The sequence below is a fragment of the Anopheles merus genome, chromosome 2R (assembly GCF_017562075.2).
Source record: "Anopheles merus strain MAF chromosome 2R, AmerM5.1, whole genome shotgun sequence".
NCBI lineage: Eukaryota > Metazoa > Arthropoda > Insecta > Diptera > Culicidae > Anopheles > Anopheles merus.
Genome location: NC_054082.1, coordinates 13,019,134 through 13,042,885, shown reverse-complemented (window position 1 = coordinate 13,042,885; position 23,752 = coordinate 13,019,134). Strand labels below are relative to the sequence as shown.

General features: G+C 51.0%; 1 protein-coding gene across 5 annotated transcripts in view; it reads left to right on the top strand.

Moving 5' to 3' along the window:
- LOC121591016 (mucin-19) overlaps positions 1–22,857 on the top strand; it is a 39,237-nt gene extending 16,380 nt beyond the window's left edge. For 2 of the 5 annotated variants that reach the window (XM_041911309.1, XM_041911311.1), the window contains exons 3-8: positions 7,905–11,894; positions 12,677–12,767; positions 15,539–15,760; positions 15,858–16,420; positions 16,895–17,061; positions 17,444–22,857. In XM_041911309.1, coding sequence (XP_041767243.1) covers positions 8,088–11,894; positions 12,677–12,767; positions 15,539–15,760; positions 15,858–16,420; positions 16,895–17,061; positions 17,444–20,207 — 7,614 coding nt within the window. In that variant the 5' untranslated portion in view covers positions 7,905–8,087 and the 3' untranslated portion in view covers positions 20,208–22,857. Of the gene's footprint in view, positions 1–6,250; positions 6,433–6,782; positions 6,938–7,904; positions 11,895–12,676; positions 12,768–15,538; positions 15,761–15,857; positions 16,421–16,894; positions 17,062–17,443 lie in introns of those variants that run through there. The other 3 variants (XM_041911310.1, XM_041911312.1, XM_041911313.1) reach the window with 3 other exon arrangements.
- The last annotated feature ends 895 nt before the right edge of the window (positions 22,858–23,752 follow it).

Sequence of the window (23,752 nt, the reverse complement as noted above, 5' to 3'; positions counted from 1 at the left end):
TATGCTTCGGGCATTGGTGTATTTACACACCTTGTATCATGTATTTTTGTATCGTTTCGTGCGGGTGCGCGTCGTGATGTTATCCTCATTTGGAGGCAGCAAACAAACAGCATCCTTCCGCATTTTCTGACAACCATTCTCTCGGACAGCTTTGACGTACGCTTTTATGCCCGGCAGGATGCCCTATGCTCGATGAATCGATCGACCGTCAAGTGAAAGTCATTTCGTGGCATTGAAAAAGGGAGGACGTCAAACGGCGAGCGTCCATCGTCATCCTGTGACGTTGATGAAAAGGGTTGAGTTTTGATCATAATCAAAAGAGAGGAGGGTGGAGGAAACAACGACCAGCAAGGGATGAGCGCACACACACACACACACAGGACACAGGAAGGGCGAGCAGGGCACAACACCACGGAACACAAAACACGATGCGAATCGGCCGGTGTCCCCGACCTTGACCCTCTCTAACAGCGCAGGGAACAGGCTCCACGGTGTGTATTTGTGGGTGTGTGTGTGTCGTCTGCGTCTGGTGGAAGGGATCCTTTTCACTCTTCATGCCGCAAGTTCCAAGCGTCGTCCTAGGTTAGGAGCATTTCCCGGCAAACACGAGTGGCGCGCATGTCTACAGCAAACTGTAGCGGTAAGGGAGGAATTGTCGAGGGATGCATATATACCCTCCCGGCAAACGTAACATTGACGTAGAAGAGCGGCTTACAGCATCCCTTCCCGTCTAGCAGCAAGACGGCTTCCCCCTAACCCCGAGTGAAAAACATGAAGCATAAGCCTGGAGCGGTCGTTTGAAGCGATACAACAGCATCATCACGCTTGGTGTGCAAAAAAAGGGGTTTTGAAATTGTTCCAAGCAAGAAGTACTCATGCATGCTTATGAGCAACCTTGGAAACTTAATCAAGTTCTCGCTCATCGCTTCTTTCAAGTGTGTTGTGCGTGTGTGTGTGTGCCTGTGTGTGGTAATAATAAAGTGGAGTCGACCATTTCCGAGTGGGTTTTGGACAAAAACAGCAGCAGGGAGTTTAATTTTTAATTTCTCACTAGTACCTAAGGTGCATTTGTGGCCATAAAAAAGAGCAACCAAAACTCCACCACTCAAACCAGATAATCACTTCCTAAAAATGGGGAAACACACTTCCATTACAATTATCCAATGACTGCGAAGCTGGTGTTGCTTACAAATTTGATAAAGCCAGGCACTACCATTCAATTTCACTAACATTCATCTTCTTCCGATGAGCATTTGATCCCGCAGGAATTGTCTACAATCATGCCGATCCAATTTATGCTCTGGCAGAGTTCTACGGACACGGACACACACACACAACCCCCTTAAAATGCCCAAGCGACGGGCGAAAAATGGTCTCCCAGCGTTGCTGGCTGGCGCAAGTGCAATCACGAACGCCTTCATTTGGTGCAATTTATCTTCCCTCTTCTGTAGTAGTTCGGTGTTGCCGCCACAAATATGCCCTGCGAGGGTTTGTGTGTCACATCTGGTGTGCTGTGGATGGCACAAAATGGTGGAAACACGTATGGTTTGTGGAATCGATTCATTCTTTGCCACCTATTCTGTTGTAGCTTGTACATGCGAGTGCGATGATGCGAGACAGGAAGGAAATGATAAAAAAAGCAAAGCTTCAGTGTGAAAACACCAAGCCCGATTTTGTTGGGGAAAAACTTTTCAAACCGGAGAACATCTGTGTCTGTGTCGCTTCTCCCGGCAAGCTGCACGGGAAAAGTTGGTGCCAACAATGTTGGTGGGTACAGAACGAGGACATTTTGATCGAGAAAAAAAGAGAAAAGGACATTTATAAAACAGAGACATCACATCATTGGTGTGTCCGTATCGCAAGGGCCCTATCTTTATTGCAAATCGGACGACGGCACAGCAACCTTTTGCTGGTGCCGCCACACGTTATCTTAATTGATTCCATCTGCATTCTGGAACTTTCACTGGTACACAAAGAACAAAAAAATCCGTATTCCGACACCTCCCACCTCAGCAACGATAAAGTTATCCTGGATTGATCCTTTTTTCCCCCTAATGGGAAGCAAAAACAAAACCGTGCGAAAACCCCAAGCGCAAATATGGACATTTGCGTCCTCGCACGTCCACCGTGCGTTAGGAGGAGGTAAAGCTTTGGAAAGGGCAAACAAAGCATGCCCCCCGCTACCTCCCACGAGCTGAAATTACTCTAGACATGAAGGTTTTTATTTCCAAACAATCCTTTCTCCTTTGGGGCCAAAACAATATCAAGCAAGCTCCACTTTTCGCCCGCAGGATATAACGTATAACGCGCTCCAGCAGTAGCTGGTACGCGTACCCGTCTCGTGTAGCCTGTGGTAGAGAAGAGGTAAAGGCAAGGAATGGGTGAATACATCCACGAACGTATTTTGGAATTTTGAAGGCCCAGTATGAAGGAAGCTGTGCGCGCTTGTGCGTTGTTGGTCAGTCTTTAAAGGCCGGACAGACGGGGTAAAGCAAACTCTCGGGCTAAAGAAGCCATCTTTTTTGCTCGAAATGAAATGTTCAAACCTGCCACCACCAAGGGAGAGGAGGTAGAGCTCGCTCTCTCCGTTGTTATGGTTTCGCCAATTTGCTTTACTTTAAATGTGTGTACCCTTTGCTTTCAAGCCCACTATGGCAGTGGTCCCTGGTCGCGGACGCTCATTAACGCAGGAATGCGGTTGGTTAATTTGAAGCAATGAAATTCAAATTACAAACACTGCCACCAAGCAAGTGTAGTCTGCCTCTGCTGCTGCTATTGGGTGTTTCTGGTAGAAAAGTGCAAAATATTACCCTTTTTTTGGCAAACAACGGCTTCGGCGGAAAAAGGCATCAGTTTCGGCAATCTTTTCGCTTGATTTTCCCAGCCTTTTTTTTTTTTGGTCATTGGATGATGAATGTCGGGAACTGAATTTTCCAGCTCGATGGCCAGCGTTCCTTGGAAACTGTGCTGTTCATTTTGCTTTTTCTCTTCTGGAATGAGAACAAATTTACAACCCGTTTTCCTCCATCCATCCCCTCTTAATCTCGCCACAAGTGGAAGAAACGTGTGTTGTCCAGTGCTTCGGATCGTTTGAAGGGAAAGTTTTCCTTCAAGTAGTGAGCAGCAATGAATTTCCAAGTTACGACGGCTGCTGTGTGGAGTTTTCCACCAACATTCCTCAAATCTGGGAATTGCACTTTTTGGATGTTTTATGCCAGGCCCAAAACAGTTTGTTTGAATGGAAAGAGGAGGGAAGCACAGGTTTGATTGGTCAAGAGAGCAGCACCAAACAGCGGCTTGGGTAAATTTCCAAAACATTGTTCTACACAGTGTCTCTAGGTTCTCCGCTTTCTCACCACCCACCCACAGCAGCTTGGGTGTGGTAAAAGCAGGGGGAAATCCTCCAAAAACACCAACGCAAACAGGCTAATATTTACTCGTGTCGGGCGGGCGGGTTGGTTCGTGTTTCGACGTACGACGACGACGACGCTTCAACTTGATTTAGACGGCTCCAAAATGCTCTTTTCCAACAAATGGTAGTGAGCAAATCTTTACGCAGCTTGAAGTTGCGCCTCGACTGGTCATGTTTTAGTAATATTAGCATCAATTGGTTGGTTTAAGGCAACGAAAAACACTCGTTTGCTCTCGGGAATCTCTTGAGCATCCGGATGTTGTGGTACTTCCGGCTACAATGTGTGTGTGTGTGAGAGAGAGTTGGACATTAAAAAGGGTAGTTGCCACTGTTGAGGTTTGCCCTTTTCTGGTGCTGTGAGCAAACATATCGAGGATCATTGTCTTTTGTCGGACTTTTGGCTGGACAAAACTGAAGAGAGCATGTCCGGGGCAGAGGGATGGTAAATGGTGTTCCTTCGGTAATCCTCCTCGGTGGTCAATAGTCGGGGAAGAGCTGTTTGACCAGTTTGGTAAAGTTTTTGTTGTCTCCAGTTTCCTGGGATGGGTTTTATTAGATGTTAGTCACACTGATTGGTTTCACTTTGCAATCGTGTTTTTGAGCAGGCTGTAAAGGAAATTGCGCCTTCCGTTCTTATCGTTTGGCGGAAGACATTTGGATACTTTTGGAAACATGAGTTACCCTTTGTTTTTTTTTTTTAATTTTGTACATCAAGATGTATAGTGTTTTAAAACTAAGAATCTGCCAACAATCGATTTAAAATATTGTTTAAAGTAAAAACAACTGGTTGCTATTGAAGTAAACACAAAATATGAATAAGAAGTCAGCTTTTATAAAAATCAAAACATCAAAAGTAATAAAAAATTTGTTTTATATGCTTACAATAAGCACGAAAGTATGCAATTTCTACCGAATATTCGAATCATTCTTGGTAGTGGAATTTATGTTTGTAGTTTTATTTAAACTATGCAATGAGATTTTTTAAACTAGAAAACTTTTCTATGAAAACAAAACTTTCTTCTCCTCAGCAAAATGAAATACTTCACCGCTAACCCTTACCACAAGATGGCTCTATTTTCCAAGCTTTTTCGCACACCAGAGAGCACTCCTCTGGTTCTTCGGAATGTTTAATTGAACGTGTGTTTGAATGTGCTTTTTCGCACCCTCCCCCTGTTTTGGTACCCACCACCACCACCACCACCACCACCGTAGGATGTGAGCGAGTATTTGTGTCAGATTGGAAGCAACGGCCGTCAAACAGCAGCAACAGGCGGAAGGGTGGTATATCAGTAGCAGCAGCAAGAGTTCAGGGCGAGAGATTTTACAGCGAGTAAGTGTGTCTCTAATCGCAATGGTTTACATTCGAGCCGACCATAGGGCTCCCCGCTTTTAAAGGAACTGTGAGAACGTAATTTATTTGTGATTTAAGGTTTTTTTTTCTACTGGAAATACATCCCCAAAAGGTAATTTACCTAATCAGTGCGATACGGTTTCGTTAAAGCTGAAAGCACCAGGCGGCAGCATATAATATGCGCAGAGACGCCATTCCGAGAGCGAGCAGATTTTTAAAACATAAAGCATGCGCAACGCGTTTGTGTGAGTAAGCTACGCAGCCGAAAGAAGCATGACGGGAGAGAGAGAGAGCGCGACAGAGCCGCACAGTAGTACGGAGAATTTTTGGGTTGATAAGCGCACTTTCAGCAAGCGGCCGCGTATGTGTGTGTTGTGTGCGCTCATTCACTCGTGTAGTGGTGAGAGCGGACGCATGGTGTATTATCCGCATGAAGAGGAAAACTCGGGCGACGTGCGATGGAACCCAGCACACACACGAAAAACCAGCTTGGAAAAGCGTTCGCGCACATTCCGCGCTGACGGCGGGGGGAAGGCATGATGAAGCCGGCTTTGATGTAATGGCCGCACAACGGAAAGAGCGTAAAAGAGAGGGAGCAGGAGAGACAAAGTGAGCACAAAAGAGGTGCAAGAAATCCATTTTTAGAGAGAGAGAGAGAGAGACCAAACGACATCATGATCGGTGGACGACGGACACACGTACACAAATTGTTGGCAAAAGTAGAAGATCAGAACAAAGCAACAGACACACACACACACACACACACATACACACGCGTGCGCGATCGTGCCAGTGGTGGTGAATAAGTCAGATTTTTGCACACGGTTCGTTTTTGGCATGGTGAAGTGAAAATTTCGCGTTTTGTTCACTGCGTGTGTGTGTGTGTGTGTGTGCGCGCACAAGTTTTATGCTCTCGCGCAACATATAATCGCGGCGGTGGCGGCACACACACACGGCAAGAAGAAATGTCTGGGAAAAAGCTATCGGTGGAGGTGCGGCGCGATTCTTTGCATCGGATCTGGGCGCGTCGGGCTTTGTATGCGTGAGCGATCCGGAGCAGCAGGGGTCGCGAGCAACCAACAACTGCACACAATTGCAAGTAAGCTGCGCGCATAAGCGCGAACTGTGTGGTATAGATAGAGCGAAACCAATACACACACAGAGCCGTAACGTGTTGACAGTTTTTCTGACACTGTTTTCGGGTGCGTTTGTGCGCCACGAAGGGAAAGAGAGAGAGTGTGGCAAACGGGAAGAGATTTTCGCCCCAGCTTAAGCTTCGAAGTCGCCTGCTTAATGCGTGCGACGGTGGCTTTTCAAGCGTGTGTGTGTGTGTGTGCGTGTGATTTTGCAGCGCTACACACCGTGTGAGAGAGAGAGAGAGGGCGCGATGAAGCAGCGATAGAAAGGGAGTGTGTGTGTGTGTGCACGCGTGTGTATGTGTTTGTGTGTGGCCGCGCGCAGGAGAGAAGCTGGCTGCTGTACACGGGTAGAAGAGCAGGTTCAATACTCAGTTCACAGCAAACGCTCGTCCGCATCGCTTGCCGAAGCTATCGACGTGTGCGAGAGAGCAGGCACACGCGCGCACACGTACCGGGGATATGCGTGATTGCATTGCTTGCTGCACGTATGGTGCACCACCAGGGTGTTAGAGTGTGTCCGAGTAAGTGGTGTATGTGTGAATTGCAATTTGAATGTTTTTATCGCGATCCCCCGTCCTCCTTCTATTTGGGAGGTACCTCCTGATTGTGTTGTGAGCCCTGCCGTGACAACAAACGCCCAGTGTGTGTGTGTGTACGTGCGAGCAGCAGTGTGCAACAGGCAAAACACACCAGCAGCAGCACTGTTGCTGCCAAAGTGACAGCGCACTGTTTGGATGTGTGTGTGTGTGTGTGTATTTGTGTATGTGAACCTCACGCACTCGCACTGTGGTAAGAAGGGCAAAAGGAGGAGGTTGTGCTGAGCCCGATGCCCCGTTTATCCTTTTATTTCCCTTTAAAATTGCACTCACGCACACAGTTGGCTTTGCAAAGCGACCCCCCTCCCCCCAACCCTTTACCCTTTCGAAAACTGTTGCACTTTTTAGGGGCGAGGGAAGGAAGGGTGGTTTGAAGGTGGATGAAGCGATTGTTTGTTTGTTTGTTTGTTGTGATTGTGCCCTTGAAGAGGATTTCCTTGTAAGTTCGGTAAAACGGGCAAACCCATAGCGCCGAAGTTATAAACGTAGCAATGCGCACTCCATCATCATCACCATCATCATCATCGTCATCCGCCAGCCAGCCAGCCGAACAGTGCCGTGTGCCGTATGTGTGTGTGTGTGTCGATTACGTTATCCTGCGCGACGGCAACAGCAACTGACTTTAACACCAACTTATTAGTTATTTTTAATCGTTTGTTTTTTTTTTGTAAAAGCTGCAAATTTTATGTAAATTTCTCTAAAAACCGACTACCTCAGTGTGACCTCCCTCCTAAGGGGCCCATGTCGGTGCAGCAACTTTCTCGCTGTATCTATTTACTTTTTGCACTACATTTTGTGTGTGGTGTACGTGCCTAAGATATTTAATGCCCTTTCGGTACCGTTTCGCGATCACTCATTACTGTGTGCATGTGTGTGTGTGTGTGTGTCAGTTTTCATGGCTGCGCATCGGCAATGTTGGTGTGTGCGTACACGCATGAACGACGGGGTGTAAAGAGGGGCATATCCGCAAATCATAGTTTTGTCACCTTGGCTATGCTAAGGAAAGGATGATGTTGAGGAAGGAGGTGGTGAAGGTGTGCAGTGGCCTGTTGATTTGAGTGCCGTTTCACGTTATCTAATCGAATTTATGCTCTGCCAATGCTTGGGCCACACCGAGACTTTCCTTCTTGTGTTAGGGGTTGGGCGACGATTAGAAAGTTAATAGCTGAAAGATGGATAAGGCATCGCTTAGGCTCGACGCTACTAAAATGCAACTAGTGTTAGATTTTACCCATAAACGTCTTATAGTAAAAACAAATCCTATAAAACTTTGGTTTTGATATCATCAATAAAAAGCCTTAAAAAATAATGAAAAATATCATAATAATGAATAAATTTCGATTTCGTAAATTAACACAATTAAAACTAAATTCTCTAATCAACCTTTTCTCTTCTTTCGGTTACAGGAACAAAAGCACGTGTGGCGCAGCTAACGCGACACACATCCCTGCGCATAATTTGCGCGCCTGCGGTGGGGTAGTGAACTAACTACCGATCGCCACACCACCACCCCACACGGGCACCGGGCACCGTTGAATGGTGTTGGGGTGCGCGGGGGACGGCTGCACACAACAGCACACAACAACGCTATGGCAACCCGCGACAAGAAGGCCCGTTCGGTGACCGCAGACTCTCCCACGCCTTCGCTCGGCAGCGCCAACAGTGGCAGCAGCGGCAACATCAGCGCTCTCGCCATCAGCTCTTCCTCCACCGGTGCCGCAAGTGGAAACGATTCTGCCCCCACGACACCGACCTCCACGCGGAAAGCGGCGGCAGCGGCAGTAGCGAGTACGGTGGCGGCCGCTGCTGGTAGTGGTAGTGGTAGTAGTAGTGGTGGAAGCGGCAGCACCAACACCTCCTCCACCCGCGGTTCGTTGAGCCGGCTCAAGTCGAAGCAACAGTTGCTCCAGCAGGGCACCGATGAGGGAGCGGTAGACGAGTTGGCAGGAATCGAATCGATCGCCTCCGCCGCAACCACCACCACCACCACACCGTCCCGCACGACGCGCGGTGGCAGTGCACTGCTGCGGGAAGATTCGGCCGGTAGAGAGTCGCCGGCGGCCAAGGATGATACCGCGGCAACGACGACGACGACAGCTGGGCTCGGTGGTGCGTCAAAGGATCTAACGAAATCGCCCGCAATCGGGGCACGGCGTGCGGCCGCAACTGCTACAACAACCGCAACAACAACAACAACAAGCTCCAAACCGGCAGCCACTGCCCAAAGTAAGAAGAAGCGTGTAGTAACCCTGAAGCGCACCGGGCTGCTCAAGCGCAAGGGCAAGAAGATCATCGGCAAGCCAATGTTGGGCCGGAAGGTGGAGGCCCGTCGCCAGCTGGTGACGGCCGCCAAGTCGACCGGTACGCGCGGTGCCGCCGCCACGGTGAAGGACATGCTGGCCGCCTCGAAAGAGAAGGAGGAGGAGGCGACCGCGGCCACGACGCCCAGCCTGCGCAACGGCAAGCCGCGCAACTCGGACAGCCCGGTGGCGAAGCGCAAAGCCGTGCTGAAGCAGCAGGAAGCTGCAGGGAGCGGCAGCAGCAGCAAATCGCCCGACAGCGCATCGATGGAACGGCGCCGGTCCGGCTCCATCCTGACGGAGGACGGCGCGGAACAGACGGTGGCCGAGATGAAGCGCGAGCTGCTGGACTACGAATCGCGCAGCAAAATGCTGGACAAGATGGCGGAAGCGTTCAATGAGCGCAAGGCGGCGGGCGGCGGCGCTGCGTCCCCGGTCGTCGAGAAGGGAACGCTACGGCGCAGTATGCGGCAGCGGAAGAGCACGGCCCGGGAGGAGCTAGCGCCGCCGGCGCGAGGCAAATCGGTCGGCGGCGGCGGCGGCACGGTGGAGATCAAGCTCGAGCCGGCGGAATCGCTGGAATCGTTGGCGGTCGAGGGGGCCGAGCAGGACAGTTCGACGGCTGCCGTTTCGGTCGATGCACCGCTCACGATCGACACGACGGTGGCGACGGTGGACGGGGGTGTTGCCTGCGAGCCGCTGCACAGCGACGGGACGACGGTCAGCAGTTTGGGCGGAGTGAGCAGTGGGGGGGTGATCGCTGGGGCGAGCGGCACGGCCGGCGAGGAGGTGGAGCTGGGCAGTGTGGTGGGGATCGGCGGCGGCAACGCTGGCGGCAGTGGCAAGGATCCGTCGCTCAGCCCGGGCGAGCTGGTCAGCGAGGGCGTGTCGGAGCAGAGCGTGAAGGAGTGCTACAGTGAGCCGGCCTTCCTGGAGAACAATCTCGGCATCGAGAAGGACCCGAAGCTGGGCGAAATCGTGCAGGGACGCTTCCGGTGCGACAAGGTTAGTGACGATGCGGAGGACAATGCCAAAAGCGAAACGGTGGGCGATAACGCTGCTAGTGATAACGGTGAGGAAGGTGGTAGTGCGACAAAGGACGCCGATGAGGTGGAGGAGGAGGAGGAGGAAAAAGTTGCGCACGAAGCAGGGGAAGGAGTGGAGACAGTGCAAAAGGTGAAGCAGGAAGTGCAGGAGGACCCGGCAAGTGTGAGCGAGGACAGGGAAATAACGATTGAGGGTGTGAAGGTAGAGGAGGAACCGATGGAGCAGGATGAAGAGGAGGAGGAGGAGGAGATTGGCAAGGAGCTACCGGTGGAGGAAAAGATGGACATCACGGAGGAGGAAGTGGTGGAGTGTGTAAAAATTAAAGAAGAACCAGAGGAGGATGTTGCTGCGGTGGTGCTGGAGGAAGCGAAGGGCGACGGTGATACTCCGTCCCAGACTGACAACGTTCCGGCAAAGGACACAAGTGAGGCGCAGGAATCAAACCACCGCCCCGATTCGGCAGGAAGTGCGGTAGATGAGGAGGCAGGAGCGCCACAGGCGTCATCGGCTGGAGGTGCGGTGGTTGCCCCTAGCGACGGAGAGGTTTCCTCTAGCAGCACCCCCTCCAAAACACCGACAGACGATGCTTCCTCACCGGTTCCCGTTGCTTCCGTGCCGTGCAAAGCGAACGGTGACAGCAACGGAACAACCACCGGCGACCAATCAACTCCCAATCAACAATCCTCACGGGCAGGAGGTCAGCAGCGGCCATCCACCGGCGCGACCCCGAAGACCGCATCCAAGTCGTCGTCCACGCCAGTCGCCAGTCCGACACCTGCCACCGGCAAGGAGAGCAAGCCGAAAACGCGCACGACCAAGGAGAAAAGCAAGGAGGACGAGAAGACGCGCGAAGAGAAGCTCCGCCAGGAGAAGCTGCGGGTCGAGGAGAAGGTGCGGGAGGAGAAGCAGCGCGCGGAACGGCTCGAAGCCGAACGGAGGCTGAAGGAGGAGCAGCAGCAGCAGCAGCAGCTCCAGCAGCAGGTGCTAGAAAATGGGCACGAGGAGGAGCAGCCATCCCCGGCTTCCGGCAGCGGCGGCCCGCAGGACGAGCAGGAACACAAGACTGACACGGCGCCGGTGCCGGCACTGCTTGCGCTCGGCGGATTAAATCTGCCAGCGATCACGATCGCCCTCACCAGCAAGAAGGACGGTGGGTCGTCCGACGAGAAGGAGGAGGCGGCCATCGTGCCGAAGAAATGCGAGCTAGAAATACTGCCGATCAAGGCGGACGGGGCTCCACCGCCAGCCGTCGTGCTGCTTTCGAAGGAGGAAAAGCCCGCCAAGGAAGGTGGGGCGGCGGCCGCCGCACCCTCGCTGGCCGACACTGCCGAGTCACGGTCGCGCACCGCTTCGAAGGGCGAAAACGCGGCCGCTGCTCTGTCGGCGGTGGCGGAGCGAAAGGATAGCAGCAACAAGTCGTCGTCGTCGTCGTCACCGCTGACCGTACTCAAGCAAGGGACGAGCAATGGGTCGCCTTCTCCGCCACCCGCCACCGACAAGGATGCTGCGTCCACCGCCACGACGACGCCGCCGGACGAGTCGGATGACGCTGCAAAAGCGTCCCACCTGCTTAACCTCGGCCTGCTAACGATACGGGCGGCCGACGAAGAGAAGCAGCGCCGTGCCGAACAGAAGCCATCGTCTTCGGCGGACGGTGGCGCACAGGACGGTGGCACAGGTGGCAACAGCAGCAGCCAGGGTACGGCCGGTAAGGGGAGCGATGGTTGGCTGGCTGCCGGCACCGCCCACTCCGGCGGTGGTAGTGGTCGTGCGGGCAATAAATCAACCCGCAGCTCCAAGGACGAGTACACGGTGTCGATGAAGACGACCGTACTGAAGGGTGGCAGCGGCAGTGGCGGTGGCTCGCGGGGTGAGAAGCGAAAGCAGCAGCGCATGCCACTGAAGATGACGTTCCAGAAGGGCAAGGGCAAGGGCGGTGGCCGGGAGTCGTCGAACGGGTCGGGCAGCGTGTCGAGCAACGGGAGCGGCTACGCAACGGACACGGGCAACAACGGCGACAACACGTTCTACACCGTGCACAGTAACGAGGTGAGCAACAACAACCGCTTTGAGCCCGTAGAACACACCCGTAGAAGTAGAGAAATGGTAGTCGATCCCCCCCAAACACCCATCCTGTCTGTTCCATTCCACTGCCCTTTCGCCTGGGGTGATTGCTGGCTGAGAGCGGCAGGATTAGTGTTAATGGGGGTCCATTTTCTTCTAGGCGAAGAAGAACGCGGCGCATCTGGGACGGAAAACGTCTGCGTCGCCATAAGGATGGGTTTACCCGCGTATCTCTTCTCCTTCTTGTAGTCGTTTGTGATGTTTCCCCTCTTCCTGGATTAAGCTAACGAGCGCTTCCCGTCCTTTTCCATCCTTCCTCGAACCAAAAAAAAAACAATCGATTGTATCATCAACAACGAGATGATGGTTTCGGTTGCAAACACCTTTTGCTCTTTTCCGCTTCCCTTTACAGGGTTTTCCAGGGGTTCTCATAGTTGTGGGACACTTCCTTAACTTTTTCTGACGAGGAATGAGCTTCATACGATGGAAATTGGACTCTGTGGCATCATTTTTGGACAGGCTCCTAGGAAATTCCTATTGGATTTGTCCAACAAGGGTGCTATAAGATCCAATTCCCAATACTTTAAGTTCATTCCTGTAAGAAAGAGTAAATAAAGTCTTCCTTAGCTATGAAAACTCCTGGAAAACCCTGTAAATTCCCTCCCCGTTCACCTAGAACATTCTACTACTACTACTACTACCTTGCTACCTGTTGCACGTTGTAATGTTGTAATTGATTTTTTTCTTTTCCTTCCTTCCCCCCGTAGCTGGATCATCACTCGTCCAACTCATCCGATGGCCATTCGCACCGGGACGCTGCAGGCGGTAGGAAGGCGCACAGCCGCTCCCACACTACCGGTAGGTGGTTTGCTCTATGCACTGCAATGATGATGGCGGAGGCGTGTTATAACAAAACCCCCATGGACTGTGTTCCATATGGGCCAAAGTCGGGAGAGTTTTGCGCTTAGCTCAGCGTGTAAATAGTTACGAAATTGATAGTGCCGTTCGAACCAAGCTCGTTTTGATTGTTTTCTCGAAAGCGACATTGAATTGTGTCGTTGGTGGGAGGAGGGAGCTGAATCTATTAGGGCATAAAAAACCAATCAGCGTCCTTTTACTACTCCCATTTAGTCAGACATGGTCCGTGTGTATGAAGGTGCTTGTGTAGGACAAAAGGCGCAACCCATGGAAATTTGTCTCCAAAGGGCACAGGAACACACTCCCCGTGCTTGTTTTCACTTCCCAAAGCAATGTTTTCTTTTGTTTTTTTTTTGCTGCCGAGACGCCGAGATTAGTTCCACCAACCCAACGGTCAACGGTGAAAGGAAAATGTTTGGACAGGATTTGCTATGCATCCCATCAACCCCCCCACGTAGTACCACCACACATACAAACTGCATCAACAAGTCGCCGGTTCTAGAGAGTTTCTGGTGATTGTTCTGCATCATCCTTTGACTTCTGACTCAGACATGGCAGAGTCTCCGTGAAGGTCCTTGTTGGTTGAAATCACAATAGAGCAAGCGGACACCGGTATCATCTATCGGATTAAGAGGTGTTAAAAATAGTAACGAGTTGGGGGGCAGGGGTAATGCAACTATGATGGTCCGCTTTTCTAATTCTTTTATAATCCCTTAATGTTGGTTATGAATGAGTGAGTTAAGTAGTTCTTTTTCCGAGTAGAAGAAGGAACAGAATTACGCATTAGATAAGGAAGGATTGTGGGATTTGATGCGAAAGGTGGCAGAACAAATGAAACTGCCCACAGACTATTGAACGTTTCAATCCCCAAATGGAGGCGCATGGTACTTTACCGTCGGTGCTGTATCATCGCGTGTGTTCCTTGCACAATGCACAATGCACAAGCAAGACACTGTGAGCGATTGTTTTATGAATGTGTAATCTGCTAAATTATCCCATCAATTCAGTGTAAAAATCAGGGCAAATTCCTTCCGACTTCCGAGCCATCCTCCTCAACGCGTGTCAATTAATTTGAACTGCTTTACATTATTAAAAGCACAATGTTGATGAGGAAAGGGGGGTTTAAGTTTCATTTCACAGACACACGATGGCTCTTCATCGGCGCTCAATTGGCTGGGCAAATGGAAACGGGACGACAGCGGTTTGGGTGTGAATATAGCGATAATAATTAAAATTGTTGTCATAAAACACGATGACGACGACACTGTTCTGCGCGGCCATTCGCACGAAGAAGAATGGTGTAATGTAATTAAACCATCGCTTAACGGTTTTGGCAGGACACGCTTCTTAGGAAGTATCTTGCCTTTTTAAGATTGCAAACAAACAAAGACGAAGGAAGTGCACAAAAAAACTCCAAATCGCTCGCCTAATTCCCTTTCCCCAAGTCAGACAGAGGGTGCAAGGAGGGTGCAGTCTGCTGGCGGCGCTGCAATTGAAGAGAAAGATATTGCTTTTTATTTTCATCAAAGCGACAAACCAGACGGTTTTTTGATGGGTGGGTGAGGATACCGAAGACAATGCCGGCTCGATATCATCCGCCAGTGGTGGCAGCAGCTTCGGTTGGTTTTGTAATATGATGAACATTGACGGGCAAATAGAGACGGTGGCCGGCCGGCCGGTGAAGCAACGCGGGATCGTCTTGAGACAACAGCAATCGTCGTTCCTTCACGTGCTTCGTGTCGTCGTGTCTCTTTAATATTTTCCGTCTGTGAAGCGGACACAATGGGAAATTTGTCGTCGACTCTCGACCCCCCTTCACGCAAAAACCCCTCCTCCTCCTTTCTTGTGGCGAATTCAAGTGCCGTTTGTTTTAGTGGAAGGGAAACAAATCGAAACCATTCCGCCCCTCTTTCCACTTACGACAGTACGGAAAGGCATTTTGGGTTGTGGAGGAGGACGACACTGGAGCGCCAAATGTCGACACTGTTGATCGGATTTGTAAATCATCTCTATCCTTGGCCCGTTTGTACAGCCGATTGGACGGCACAGGGAATGGGTGGGAGGCCAGTTTTTGCCATCGGAAGCGCTTTGTTGCCTATCAAAATATTGAATTTTGTAGGATATTAAAACGCGCTGACCTTCTTCTTTCGCTGCTGATCGATTTCTGATGACAGCACGGAGTACCAATGGTGGAGGGATTTGCAGATAGGAGAGCGATGGTGGTGGTGGACGAGTATTTAAACATTTCTGTCCACGGACCGTCGGCCAAAGCAAGGGACAACGTTAATGTCTACCCTGCCCAAAAAAAAATGGAGACGGTGAATTCTAATGAGGGTAACGGTTTGCCATTTCGCTCATCGGAGTTTCCTTTCCGGTGCTCGAAAGTAAATGTTGACAAAAGTAAAACGGATGAGGGATGGGATGACGGTGGCTGTAAGTGCGAATTTATGTATATTAGTGCTGGAACGGTGGCAAGGTTTGTTGATTATTTTGTTACACTGCTGAGTATGACACCTTTTCAGCCGTTGCAAAGTGCCAAGTTCTTCGGTGCGGGGATGTGATGTACTCCAGACAGATTAGTCCTCTTTTTTATTCAAAAAAGCACGTAATTAAATATCATTAAATTGGCGCAAAAAACGTTTCAAATGTCGCTCTATTAGCGTTGGATCTAATTAGTATGAAATCAATTACCTTTCTCTCTCTCTCCACAGACGGCGTAAACCTCACAGAAGCGGTCGGCGAAAGCGTTTCCTCCAAAGAGGTGAGCCAGAAGTCGCTGGTCATCCCGGAGAAGGCTTCCTCGTTCAATGTGCACCCGGAGCGGCTGTGCCGGGACCAGTGTTCCTACTGCGGTGGCAAGTTCGGTCTGTACGACACACCGTGCCACGTGGCCGCCATCAAATCGACCGAGCGGCAGCAGCGCATTCTTCTCGGTAAGTGGCGTGCGCCTGCTTTGATGTGAATGTGCTGCGCTCATATCGCTAACATGTTGCTTTGTCCCTTTTCGCTGCCCCCTTCCCGTTACCATAGCTACCCTGCCCAAGATCACGCTTGACAGCTGTCTGTGTGATGCCTGCTACCGGCACGTCGATCGCAAAGCCAACTGCCCGCCGCAGAAGAAGAAATCGTCCACCGTAACGCAGACGAGCGCGTCGACCGGTGCAGCCAGCAGTAGCAGCAGCAGCAGCAGCACTGCCTCCAACTCGACCACCGCCAACAACACCGCAACGCAATCGACCGTATCGCCGCTCGTACTTAAGGTCACCACGAACAAGGACGGTTCGACGAGCATCGCGACCGAGCAGCCGGCCACCGCAATGGAGGACGGACCGACGGCGGGCGGGAAGGCGCGCGAAATCTGTGCCGTACGGCAGTGTACCGCGCACGCGATGCAGTCGCTGCGCCGCAAGTGGATGGTGAAGATGAAGCGCAAAATTGGCAAACAGCTGGACATCAATCTCGAGCAGGCGGCGAAGGCGACGGCCGAATACATCTCCATCTGTAACAAGCACTACGAGCAGATTAGCCACCTGATGATCTGCGCCATGTGCACGAAACCGCTGCAGAGGAACCATGTGTACCATCTTTACAATGTAAGTATTACCGCGGGGGCGAGGATGGGGGTTGAAATTCTTCCTCTCGTGTGGTTTGTTGTGCCGTCCGGAAATATATGGCGATAAATTTTGGCCAAACTTTGCTCGCGCGTTCCGGTGTCGAGCGAGCGAGCCGGTTTTGTTCGATGCTGCTGAATGCCGAGCTCTTACTGGCAAGGATTTGTGGCTTGCACAAGAAGAACCCCGCTTTCCATTAAAGCTTCCAAAGGAGAGCATCTTTAACAATGTGTGCGGTTTTGGGGGTTTTGCTCTGACGTCTTGCGTTGGTCTTAGAATGTGGCAACGAAACAGGCCCGCGACCTCCCTCCAATGACGGCACAAAAATGTGCACACCCCCTGGAACTTCGAAGCATGGAAGCATACTTCCTTCCACCGGCATTTTTACCATCGCCACGCCTGTGTAGCAAATTCTAACCATCCCGTGTATCGGTTGCTCCTTTCTCTCGCCAACAGAACGTACCACAGCTGGAGCGCCTGATCCAGGAGCAGGGGATTTCAATGAGGCTGAGCAGCTCGGAGTTGGTCGTGTGTAAATTATGTAAATATTATGCTAATTTATTGATTAAGCCCCCGGAACCGAAAACGAAAAAGGCTCAGTTTGTGAACGACTACAATCGAAGGTAAGTGTGCGTACCGTGAATAGGTGTGAATGAATGAATGCGTACGTGTGTATGTGTGTGAAAAAGGGGCAAATGGTTCGACCGGTCATTAGCTCCGTCGTTTCCGCCCGGATGAAACGTGTGTCCGTGTCGTGTATGACACTTTTCCGAACTAGTTGATCTCGCCCGTCACCCTCAGCAGGTGGTGGGAGACGTCCTTTTGTGTAAAACTCACCCACGCTCGTAATTGAGTGGACGGAAACAAATTTCGGACCCTCGGTAGGGGGACCGTTTCCTCCTTTTGAATTGCTTTAGAATGAATGACCGGGCGTCTCCATTGTACAAAGAACGATTTCTTGCTGCAACTTTCATGTGTGTGTAACTCATTTGTTTCCTGTTGCAGATTGCTGTGTCGTCAGCGGGCAGCGGAAGAGCAGAGAGAGCAGCAGGCTGAAGCGGCAGTAACCGTTACAGCAGTAGCACCAGCAGCAGCAGCAGCAGCCCCTAGACAGCGCCAACCGATGCCTGTCACGGACATTGTAATTTCGGACGGCGATGAAGAGGAGGAAGAGGCGGAGGATGAAGAAGTTGAAGAGACTACCATCACAGAAACACAGAGCCAGCAGCAGCCACTACCGGCACGTTATCAAACGTTGGGTGACATATTTTCGATCGGCGATAGCTCCGTCTCTGTGAGGCGGCGCGTCAGCAGTAGAAAGTCGCCCGACGTGACCATCGTGGAAAGCAACGGTGCGACGCAGATGAGCGAGCTGGAAGAAATCAGCATCATCCCGACGTCGAAATCCCTCTCCGCGCTGCACCAACAGCAGCAACAGCAGCAGCAGTCGCGTGACGATAACATCGACATGACGCAGGTGCTCAAGTCGAACCCCAACATCTCGATGCGCGAGCTGTTCCCGGGCGAGGAGGAGCTGGGCGTGCACGTGAACATTCCGTTCAGCTCGTCGTCGATGCGCACGCCGGAGGGCTGGACGAAGGTGCAGTCCACGATACAGTACGACGACAGTACGCGGGCGCTCTGGGAGGAGCTGCAGAAGCCGTACGGCAACCAGTCGAGCTTCCTGCGCCATCTGCTCCTGCTCGAGAAGTACTTCCGCAACGGCGATCTGGTGCTGTCGCCGCAGGCCAAAACCAGTGCCACCACCTACTCGGAAGCGGTCCAGAACCGGTTACGCTCGTACGATAACGTACCGTCGGTGGTGCCGTCCTCACCGCCCGCCCTTGCCTCGCTGACGCCGGCGGCCACGCCGACCGTGGCCGCGGACAAGACGAGCCACATCTTCCAGCAGTTTAGCAGCGCCACCATTACGATCGTGCCGGCGAACAAGGTTCGCCCGCGGACGTCGGCGGGCGGTGGTTCCTCCTCGGCCGAAATTACGCCCGTATCGCCGCCGGCTCCGGTTAGCTTGCTGAAATCGAACAATCTCCACCTGGCGAACAGTGGCGACCAGGGGACGACGAAGCAAAGCCTCAAACGCAAGCTGTCGATTGAGAGTGGTGGCAGGACGTCCGGTGGGGCCAGTGCAATTACCTCGCCACTGAACACCTCGGGCAGCTCCTCGACCGTGGGCGGCGGCTCCACGAAGGTAGTGAGACTGGACGAACCGAAGGCGCCCTTGTCCTCCCCGCCGGAGCTGATCAGCATCAGCAACCGCAAGGCGAGCGTCACCATCACCACCATTCCCCCGGCGGCAGCACAATCGGCAACAGTCGGCACCGCACCAGCAGCCGTAACCGCCACTGCCCAGAAACAGTTGTCGCTGTTGCAGCAACCGCAGCAATCGCTGCTGCAAAGTGTTGCGGCCGTCGATGCCGTCACCGCCGCCGCCGCAACGCTTCTCGCCAAGAAATCTCCAACTGCTGGTGCAACGGCCACCACGGCGAACACACCGACGGGCCCCTCTAGCACCGGGACGACCGCGAATGCAAGCGGCAATACGACGGCGCGCGAAATCATCCAGATGCCCGAGCAGCTGACCGAAGCGGAGCGGCGCGAATCGTCCACGCGTCCCTGGCGGCCAACGCTCCTGCCCATCGCGCCCGGTGTGTCGGAAAGCTTGAAAACGGGCCCGCTCTACCAGACGGCGGACGGGCGCACCCTGCCCAAGCTGGTGCAGGTCATGTCCGGCGGCAAGCCCTACCACATCTCGATCGAGGACTACAACCGCATGTGCATCCTGCGGCGGGAAAAGCTGCTCCAGCAGCAACAGAACATGATGCAGCAGCAGCAGCAGCAGCAGCAGACGGTGGCCAACAAGCGCCAGTCGCAGCTGCCGCAACCGAACAAGCAGCCGTCGTCGGCGGCAACCACGCTACCGCCACCACCCGCCCTACGGCTGGCCTCCAGCGCGGGGTCGGTGGAGAACAACAACGGGTCCGCCAACAGTGTGGCCGTATCTGTCGCTTCCTCCGCCAAAGTGGTCCAACTTCCGAACCAGCTGCTGGAGCAGAACTCGCTCATCCCGATCCTCAGCGGCAGCAGCGGGGCGAACAAGATGGGTAATGTGCAGAAAAACAGCAGCCTCACGGTAACCATGACGACGACGGTCAACAACAACAGCCTTGCCAAGAGCAGTAGTAGTAGCAGTAGTAGTAGTGCGACGGTGACCGTCCCGCCCTCGATGAAGCCGCTCTCCCTGCCGAACAGTACCACCGTCTATCCGATGCTGATGTCGGCCAACACCCTCTCTCTACCCTCCCTGTTCGCGACCTCCTCGGCAGGATCGTTGCCCGTCTCCTCCGTCGCCGCGCTGTTTAGCGAAGTGAACGCAGCGATGACGCAGACGTCATCACCCTCGCATCGACCAGCGCCCGCGGCGACGTCGCTTGTGCTCGGGCAGCCCACCTCACTCCTCACCACCACCACCAGCAGCAGCAGCGCGTCGGCGGCGACTGCGGCGACTGCGGCGGTGCTGAACCCGTTCGAGCACCTGTTCAAGGACGGCAACAAGGTGACGCAGGCACAGCTGCAGGAGTTTGTGGCCATCGCGACGGCCGCGAACGGCGGCGGCTCCTCCTCGCTGCTGGACAACAGTTCGCCCGCCCAGCTGCTGTCGAAGATACCAAAATCGTTAACTGTGATACCACAACAGAAACAAAGATCAATGTCGCGCGTTTCCTCGCATGAGGACCAAAACAGTGCCTAAACACGTGAAGGAAGAAAGCAAAGCAAAACAAAACGAGCGAACCGAACAGTTGGAAATTCAGCAAACTCCAGCACCAATTGCTCTATCATTCTCGGTCAAATGTCTCCCCCCCTCTGAGCTATGTAGCTTAAACGTCTCCCGCGCCGGTGGTATGTTGTAGAGCGAGCGAGAGAACAAACAAAAAATCAGTTAGAATTTAATGGATTAAGAGACATAGAGCTCAGTACTCCCCTCTTCTCGTTGGATAGTGTAGGTAGGGAGTAGCGCAGGAAGAAAGGATACAGGAAAGAAAGGATCACGACGGCTTATTTAATCCTGAGGAAACAGAAAACACTAGCGACCTCTAGCGACAACCTTATTACCTTACAAAACTGCCTAAAAGCATACGAGCCCCGCGGAGTTGTAGTAGTAGTAGTAGAAGGCAAGCACTTATTCCGCATACACAAAAAACATGGCCGCCAACAACCACACACGACGGCATGTGGTGATGGAGAAGCGAGAGTGCTCAGCTTCGTTCTTGAATTGAAAAGGAATTGCAGGTTAATGATTCTTACTGAGGAGCTTACGGTGTACAGCAGCGTGTATATTGAATAAGCTCGTTAATCCCGTACCGTCACCGCTTTATACAGTCTTTATGAATTCTTCTTTCATACTCCCCTCTAGTCATTAATACCTTTTTTTCATAATTCATGCCTTTCTTCTTCAATTAACGCACTCGAACTACTGTTTGCTATGGAAAATGAATACTGAATTACCGACAGCAGAGCAGTAGTAGCATCGAGTACAGGGAAACACACACACTCACATAGTAGATGCAAAAGATGAGAAAACATATCGATCATATCCTAAGCTAGGTCTTTTGCCACAGGCTTAAGCCACTCATACACACAATCGATAACGACCCTCTCAAGTCATACATTCCATAGTGCGCGCTGGGAGGCGAACGATATACACACAGGCCAAGGCTTAAGGCTGCACGATAATTGCGTGTAAATGTGGGAGTCGCTCTCCATTATACCTTTCCATCATCCATGAGTATCATCGTGTAATATGCTCTCCTAGAAATATCGGTTTGCATCGATTTAATCCCTTCATTTACGAGAAGAAGAACAAGAGAGAGAGAGAGAGAGATATTAATTACGATTAGTGAGATTTTGGGGGACAAACAGTTTGTGGTACGGTTTAATTTATTACTATTTAGTACAGAATGATGTTTGGCAGATGTCGCGATCACGACACGCAGCAGGGCATTCTTCCCCGTTAATTCTCGATACTACTAGTAGCAGTGAATAGAAGATAGTTTAGGACCTGTCCACACACACACACACACACACACACACGCTGGTTTGGTTGGAACCCCTCCCCATAAAATACATATATTTCGCTTTTTAGTTTTGGTTCAGCTACTGCTGAAGTTAGCACCCAGAAGCTGTTAAAATGTGTGTGTTCCTCTTATGCGAACCGTTCGTGGCGATCGTGCACAAGTGAGAAGGTAAATGAGAATTCAATTGAGAAGTAGAATGAGCAAAACGAGAGAGATTTGTGTGAAACTTTTATTTTAGTTCATTTCTCAAACAACTACATAAAGTCAAAGACACACACAAACTTCAGATACACTTACACATACTCACGCACGCACACGCACACGAACACACGCACACATTGCCGAACGGTTTCTGCTACGTCTACCTGTATTATATTTCTTCGCTATCTTATCACGATTATTTAGATAGCCGCTAAGTTAGTTAGTTAGTTAGGTTATGATCGCAAGCTATGCATAATGGTGAATCAAAACAGAAATAAATCGTATCCTGAGAATTGTAACATACACACCCACACACAAACAAATTTTATACAAGACCATTAGCGTGGCGGTACGGATTTTGGTTGATTGTCTCTCTGTACGATCTATCTCTTGCTCTCTTGCTTGCTTCCTCCCTATGTGTTTTCCCTCTTCGTATCTCTCTCTCTCTCTCTCCCGCGCTGTCGATTTGTCTGTATACGTTGCAAGGGTTACTTTGCTTTATCGCTCAGTACTTCTTTACGGTGTCAGGCACCACTTACTCACGGTATCGTTAATTGACCTTTTCCCAGGCGCAAGGTGCTTCGCAATTACGGAATGCAAATGCAAGCCATTTAATGATTATTTAATCGAGCGACAAACTAACAATGCACATAGTTTGTCACAACACACACACACTGTTAAGAAGCTTACTAATAATGATAAACCTTTTGAGCAGAAGGTTAAAGCGGCCACCGTTCTCGACGCGCTTAAAAACACGCAAAAGCCTGAGGAGCACCAGCATCATCCCCACCAGCCCCCCCCCCCTCCCCTTGAAAAGGGTTGTTAAAAGACGACAAACGGAAAAGAATACATATTTTTTATGATAAATTATATAAAACCATATACATATACATACACAGATATCTTTACATATACAGTACGAAAGAGTAATAATTAGCACCGTAGGTAAGAAGAAGCATGGTTTAGGCAGGTGCAGCAGCGGAAGAAGAGTGTGTGCATATAAGAAAGGATAAATAGAATAAATAATTCAACCGCAGAAGGTCAGAGAGCGGATCGTATGAGTCGCCCCGGCATCATCTCAAGCACTATATCTGAAGCGAAATAAAGCTATGGTTAAGAAAAGTATCTGCGTAAATTGTATTTTATTACAAATTACTAAGAATGCAGTAACATTGCGCGAAAGAAACCAGGTGGCCGCGTACAACGCGCACCACACAATGCGCGTCACATCATCTAACAGCTATTCGCAATGAGCTTTATCTGTAAAGTTTAACTGGAAACGATTTATTTAAATTAACTCCCAACTTGGTTGGGCGTATCGGTGGTACGGGTGTGGTGTTTGATCACCGCCGGAAGCCGGAAGTCGTCGTATCGCGGCGTTTCGCTGGAAAGTTTTACCACTACCGCCGGCGTCGTTTTGGTAACATCTGGACTGTGTTGTGCCGTGCCGGTGGGGGTGTGGGACTGGCACTGGTCGTTGCGATTGAGGTGGTTTTGTCGGGGAAGTTTGTCAGAAATTTAATCCATTTGTTGGGATGGGAAGGGTATTCAAATAATCGTTACAGATAATGTAATATTCTTCACCGATTGAGACATTTTCGATGTGAGCGTGAGAAGTTTACCAGAAAGAGCGTAAAACGAACAAAAACATGGTTTTATTATTATTGTTTTATTTTTTAAAGAGCGGAAGTTTTTAGATGCGGAAGAAAGCGGAATAAGTTTTGGGTAGGTTGGATATCCGTGGCATGTTTCAATCTTATTTAGTAAAGTTAGGGCAAAAGATTCGTATGAGAAATGGATACCCGTTCGACCTTGTAGAAGGCTGTTCGTCAGCACATTAGACCAACATGACGCGTTTCGTGAATTCATTGCTTTCCTTTTTATATTATTTTCTAATTAATATGTGTATGAAATACATTCTTTATATGCGTGTTAAAAAAATCAAAACAAAACATTAATTTTATTTTGCAATAACTTTATTGAACTGAAATCAACGCGCGACGGTGTGTACAGGCCCACA